This window comes from Hetaerina americana, unplaced genomic scaffold, assembly GCF_022747635.1.
Source record: "Hetaerina americana unplaced genomic scaffold, ioHetAmer1.1.p SCAF_1, whole genome shotgun sequence".
NCBI lineage: Eukaryota > Metazoa > Arthropoda > Insecta > Odonata > Calopterygidae > Hetaerina > Hetaerina americana.
Genome location: NW_027286069.1, coordinates 21887793 through 21894221, shown reverse-complemented (window position 1 = coordinate 21894221; position 6429 = coordinate 21887793). Strand labels below are relative to the sequence as shown.

At 34.1% G+C, this 6429-nt stretch overlaps 1 protein-coding gene across 1 annotated transcript; it reads left to right on the top strand.

Annotated features, from left to right (window-relative positions):
* Positions 1-2439: 2439 nt before the first annotated feature.
* LOC139697060 (cilia- and flagella- associated protein 210-like) lies at positions 2440-5870 on the top strand. Its single transcript, XM_071595882.1, has 5 exons — positions 2440-2646; positions 2766-2960; positions 3352-3536; positions 4480-4696; positions 5751-5870. Exons 1-5 carry the CDS (start codon positions 2440-2442, stop codon positions 5868-5870), a joined length of 924 nt encoding a protein of 307 aa, XP_071451983.1.
* Positions 5871-6429: the final 559 nt, after the last annotated feature.

Below are 6429 nucleotides of genomic sequence, written 5' to 3'. Positions count from 1 at the left end.
GAGGTTCCAAAGGATTGGATTTGATACTGGGAAAATGTCTCATGTGGGCAAGTATCAAAGAGTGTTCAGGACAGAAGTGTAGAGAAGTTTCTCACGGTATTTAGTGTGCAGTAGGTATTTCCTGGCCAATTCTGCCAGTGCAGAAGGATTAATGTGGCCATCCACACATACATTTATAAAAATATAGGAAAAAAAACAAAGAAGGACGTTTATTCCAAAATCTTCAGTGGCAAAACCGCTTTCTCTTTTTTCCTCTGTGGAAAGGAGGATCTCATTTTTTTATATTTTGTTGGTTGGGGCCATCTAGCTCCTTTGCTTGAATTATTATTCACATCCATGAGACTTTGATCCAAGATTTATTAATATTATAAGTACATGTGTGTGTGTGTGGAATTCAATTCTTCTATATATAACTTGCAAAAGATCATGGGCTGGAAGTTTCTTTAACAGTTAACATCTTTTTGTGGTCCATATGGGAGACAAATTTTGGGAAGCCCCAGATTTTATCTTTGGTAAAGTCTATTTCTTCCCATTTGCACAAGACTTCAGGCTGGAATAATTTTTCTCCCGCATCCTGTGAAGCTTTATGGCTTGTCGGAGGGTGGAGAGTCATGGAATGTTCTCAAGAACAATATAGGCAGCCACAAATGTCACTGACACTCTGTCCCTGGTCTGGATCGACATTATTTTGACGTGTGCGGATGTCTCTTCTCATCCATATTACTCTCTCATAGCTTTCTCATGTGATGAGATACATATTTGATATTATTTAAGTAATCTTGAATATCCAGTCAAAAGTTATCTTAATTCCAGTTTTATTTGAAGTTTCATTTCTGAATATTTTAAGGCTTCATCTTATTTTTTTTGTTTTAAGACATCTTGATTATTGAATTCAAATTGGGTAAATATCATATGAATCAATAATAATAGCTGTTCAATATTTTCGATGATAAATGTGATGTACTGATAAGAGAAACTAAAGTGAGTCCTATACAACAAAACAATACAGTATTGCTGGTCGAGAATATTCAAGATCAACTGTTAGCCCAGGATAGCTTCTGTGAGTAAATATAAAAATATGATTCTGTTAAATACCAGCATGTTAAAAAATGGGAAGAAAGATTGCCTAGGTGAGTGTAAACTGGAGAGTTACTGGGTAGACGAAGAGATTTGCAAATGCTGGCAGAAAGGCAGTTTGTGGCGTATTTATATGTCGATGAGTGAATGTCTCCGGGGGAAATATGCAAAAAGCGTACTCTAAACATAGCATGGAATATAAACTAAGGCATGTGAGAATAAGGGCTTTCAACCATTTTTTGAAAACTGGGAAAAATGTTGAACATTAGTAAATTATTGTCATTTTACCAGAAAATAGATGGCGAGCAGAAGGAGGATCTATATCTTCTTGAGCTATTGGGCGACTATTGGTCACCTTTTAGTTGACAAAGGTTTGCAGTTGTTATTGTTCTCGACCTTTACATTCAACAAGTGTAGACGTGGATATGTTAAATACTCGTACGTACAAAACTAATACATTTATTGTAGTGTGCATGAATGCTCTTAAGGTGGCTACTTTTAAATGCTACCATTTATAATACGTAATGCTGTCTTTGATTTCTTTTGATCCAAATTTAGCTATGAGCAATTAGTTGAATGTCATTACGGATGCACCATAAAGTAGGAAATATCATTTAAATTTCACGAGACGGACGCCAAATAAATTTTGCAATCTAGAGAGTACTTTAAATATAAGGTATTACTCAAGACACACACTACTTTCGCTATTCATAAAAGATGATCATGCACCGATATACTAAGTAATATCAAAATGTCTAGCCTGTTGTCGATAAGCGTCTGCAGACCCAATTACATTTCCACTCCTGAGTTGAGGGCAATGAAAGTGCCCATGCCGAATTTTTACATTACCGGTCATTGTCATCAACTGTCAATTAGTTGAATCCACAATAGCTACAAAAGGAAAACAATGACAAGAAGTATGCGCGTACTTTGAGCGGCAAAACTTGTTTAAGCCGTTCTTTTATCCTCAACTTTTTTTAGAAGTGACTTTGAAAGAATTTGTCAGTTTATTCTCTCGTGAACTAGATATTAAGTTTGCGTTAATTTTTCTATTTCGCTAAACTCAGAAAGGTTTTCGATCATCGATTGAAATTAAAATAAATTTCTTAGTAATTGGAAATTCAAATACCCATTTCCCAATGACGTTATCGTAATTCTACGAAGGGAAGGATTTAATTGTGGAATAACTGAGAAAAAGTGAACTTCATTAATCCTTATAAGCCTGTTATTTGGTCTGTTTACATAAATCAGGAAATAGAACAACAAATGGCAGGTTCCCAGGTTGCTCAAGGAAGAAAAAACAAACTTGGGAGGAAAGAGCGTCAAATTTCAGGATTGTTAACTTACAGTACAGATAAAAATATGTGCAAAGGGGCAATAGAATACCAAGATGAATTTGGAATGGTTAAACGGCAACCAGCTCTCTTCATGAACGCTTCTTATTTCAACAACCTTAGAAAATATGCTACAGAAGAGGACAAAGAGATAGCTGAACTGAACAGAAATGAACGTTTGAAAGACTTAAAAAATTCAAAAGCTCTTTCAAAAGATTGGTGGGATACACCAGAGGTAAGTTATGAATCATTAATTGAATTTAGTAATTCACAATTGGAATCTTCAGGTAAAAATTGGATATATAGTATAACTTATTGTTAACAAAGATTTGTATGGTATTTTATAAATTTTAGAACTTACGTAGAACAAAGGAAGAAAAGAAACTTAAGCAGAAGAAGAAGTATGAAGAAGATAGTGAAAGAATTTTCCGAGAAATGGAGATTGCCAATCGTGAATCAGAGAGAAAAACATTAGCTAATGCCAAAGTTCTGAAATTTAAAGAGAGGCCAGACATGAAAGAATTACTAGGAGCCTGCTTGTTAGCAGAGGTGTGAGATAACTTTTTAAATAATTAATGATTTTATTATTGGGTAGGCAGTGAAAAACAAGTACCTAATCATCATATACTATCAAGGCTAGTGTGGGCTCAGTAACTGTGACCTATCACTTTTAAGTGGTGGTGAATACTACACAGATTGAATCATGGTTGATACCAAAATGCTAATACTTTGAGAATTTGATGTACTAAGTACTTGCATTGGTAATTTTTTGTCTTAATTTTGCACATTATTCAATTGATATTAACCAATATCCATTCTACTGGCACCTATGTCATCAACTTATAATAAATTGCTTTTTGGGTAGGATAATCATTGGTTAAGATGATAAATTTATGATTTCATATCTGAGTAACAATATGTGCAAATTTTATCCCTGCAGGTTTTGAATGAGCAAGCAGCTCAAATTAATTTCAATGAGAAAATAAAGAGATGTAAGGAAGAAAGAGACAAAAAGTATCATGAGGATGAAATGAAAATTAATTTTGAATTTTTGCAGAAAGAAGCAGAGAAGATAACTGAAAAACGAAAAGTTAATTTGAAGTATGGAAAGGAATTATTGGAACAGTAAATATTTCAATTCTATGATTTTAGAGTTTGAGTCAATATTAAGATATTGGAATTTTTTTAGCTTCTGATACTATTAAGAATTCTGTCTTGCCATGACAGCCACTCTCTGCCTTAAATTATTATGCAAACAATGCATTCCCCAAAAACTATTGTGAAATGACCGTTAAAAAATCACAGATGACCCAGATTTCCTGACATTGGCATTATCATTAGGTGAAAGGCAAAATAATGATATACTATCGATTACATGAAAAAATCCCAGTTGGTTGTGTTTTTTTTAACAGTTGTTAGTAGAAGTTTTCCAGTAGTTATTTATATTGGAATACCACAAAGTTTCAAAGGAGTGAGTTTTATTTGAAAGTATGACATTGGTTCAAGGGGCACTGCTTATATTCCAAAGAATTCTTTGGAATTTGTCAAAGGTATAAACAGCCTCAGTGTTTAAAAGTTGGCTTTGACCTCGTGGACTGTGGCGCGTCTCACACAACTATGAATGCCTGTGACATTGTATGTACGGTATTTCGTCACAACATCTTGTTCCTTTAAAAAAGCCCCAAAATTTCAGAGTTTAAGAGGATGCCTTGATAGGTTAAGTGGCTGAAGCACTCGACCGGATACTGAGGGATCTGGGTTCGAATCCCAGTCAAGGCGAATGATTTTTACACTCTGAAACTATTTCATTGAGGGCACTGCTTACCTTGAAGGGTATTGGTATAATTAATTTTTCCCAGTTAGTAATGTGCATTGTTAATTTTCTTTTCTCTTCTTGCTGGATAATATTACTTTGTTTACAAGGCAAATTATGGTGAGAGCCGAAAATTCAATTATATGTGGTTAATTCACAGAATGCAATCTTGACAACTCATTCCCTAAATCCTGACTCCTTTAATCCGTTGTTGGCACACATAAATTCTAGTTTGACTGCTTGAATCCAATGCAGAATTAATTCAAGACATAAGCTTGAATTGGAAGAGGAACAAGAAAGAAAGGAAAGAGAAAGGAAATTCTTTGCTTCTCTATCTCAGATGAAGAATGATGACAGTAAAGAGAGGAGAAAGGAGGAATACATTCAAAGTTTGAAGAATGACGAGTTGGCCGATAAGGTCTTCGAAGAGGAAAGGCAAAGGGATAATGAAATGGAAGACAATCATATAAAGGTTTGCTTTCCTTAATGGTTTTGTTTTCATGTTTATTAATGGAGTGGAAGATAATTACAGCATCAGAAGCTGAATTCCTACTTGTACCATCCCCTTGCGGTTAAATATTAACTGGAATCCAACTGGAATTTCCTATGATTTGGAGCTTGCTTCCAGGCTTTAGCATCGAACCAGATTCTGTCATTCTCATTCAGCCTGGCAGTTTGGTAATTTTGTAGTGCTTACTTTCAGGCTATCACATACAGTCGGGTTATAAATTTAGCCCAATTTGTTGGGATAATGACTGAGTAAAGATGAAGGTATGTGCGGGTAAAATTTTTGAAAATGCATAAGATATGTAATTTTTAAATGTTTTTACTACGTTGCTTGTAAGTCCAAAGTGACAACCCCGTACTTGAATTTAAGTGTGAGGTTCTCGACATGTATGCCTCAAATGAAAGTGGAAGTCAGGGTAAACCTTGGGTCAGATACTTGATAAAACATTTCTAAAGTGAGGGTTATGCATGAAGGGATTGGGAAGATATTTTTTTCCATTTTAATTCTAAATATCACATCGGGCAAAGATAAAAATAATGGAGAAGGTTTAACTCAGAATCATATAATTTTATACATATGCACATGTCACATATAATAACGAATGCATACCATTCCCTTTAAGGATGGGAAAATTAAAAAAAATATCTGACTTTAAGTTACTTCAGGAAATGTACCCCCTTTCACTAATTTAGACTGCTCTGTCATATCATATTTATTTTTGTATCTTTTACCTTCATACATGCTTGTTTAACGCATGCTCTTCTGTTACTGATACTTGTACCAGTCCTTCCTTGTCTTGGAGTCTATCTGACCTTTTTCGACTGTGACTTTCAGAATATCAAATCTTATTTTTTTTCAAAATATATTGATTACCCCACCCCCCCAATCACTTATATTTACTCCAGACAATCCTCAAGTTCTCCATATTTATAGCTTATTCAAAATTTATTTGATTTTAGAGAGAGTATAAGTAGATTGGAGGAATAACTGACTTATCCATAATCTGTGCATATCTCAGACTGCTGAGGTGTTCCTGGAGGCAGAGGAAGAGCTGGGTAGTGTTAAAAAGAGGGGTAAGACATGGGTGTCCATCATCACCTACTCTTTTCAATATATACATGGAGGTAATGGTAAGTGAAGAATTTGAATGCTGGAGGAAAGAGGTGGGGAATCCATGAAATCATTGAGATTTCCAGATGATCAAGTTTTCACAAGCCATCCAGCAAAAGGACAACAATCTTTGCGGAGTACATTAGAAATCAGTGTGATGGTTTGCGATAGGAAGGAGTGAATATCAACATGAATAAAGCACAGGTGATGAGATTTCAGGAAGGAGAAAAGCTAAGTTAAATGTAACAATTAAAGGAAAAGATGTTTTTGGATGAAATGAAGAGAGATAGAATGTATGCAAAATTGAAGGACATATTGTAGTCTGGAGTGAGACTTAGAAATGTAGAAGTTTTAAGTTTGTGCCCATCCAAAACATACTTTAAAGTCGTGGACTACCAAATAAAAATACACTTTAATACCCAGCCACTTTTATTTGCTTAGATGAGCATTTTTTTTCAAATATATATATATATATATATATATATATATATATATATATATATATATATATATATATATATATATATATATATATATATATATATGTATATATGTACGTATACATATAACTTTGTGTAATGTATTTC

Bases quoted from the DNA above. Each gene is read 5' to 3' on its own strand.
- LOC139697060 (XM_071595882.1), top strand. From the start codon at position 2,440: ATGTGCAAAGGGGCAATAGAATACCAAGATGAATTTGGAATGGTTAAA. The intron at 2,647-2,765 runs GTAAGTTATGAA...TATAAATTTTAG, and splicing joins ATTGGTGGGATACACCAGAG to AACTTACGTAGAACAAAGGA. The intron at 3,537-4,479 runs GTAAATATTTCA...AATCCAATGCAG, and splicing joins GGAAAGGAATTATTGGAACA to AATTAATTCAAGACATAAGC.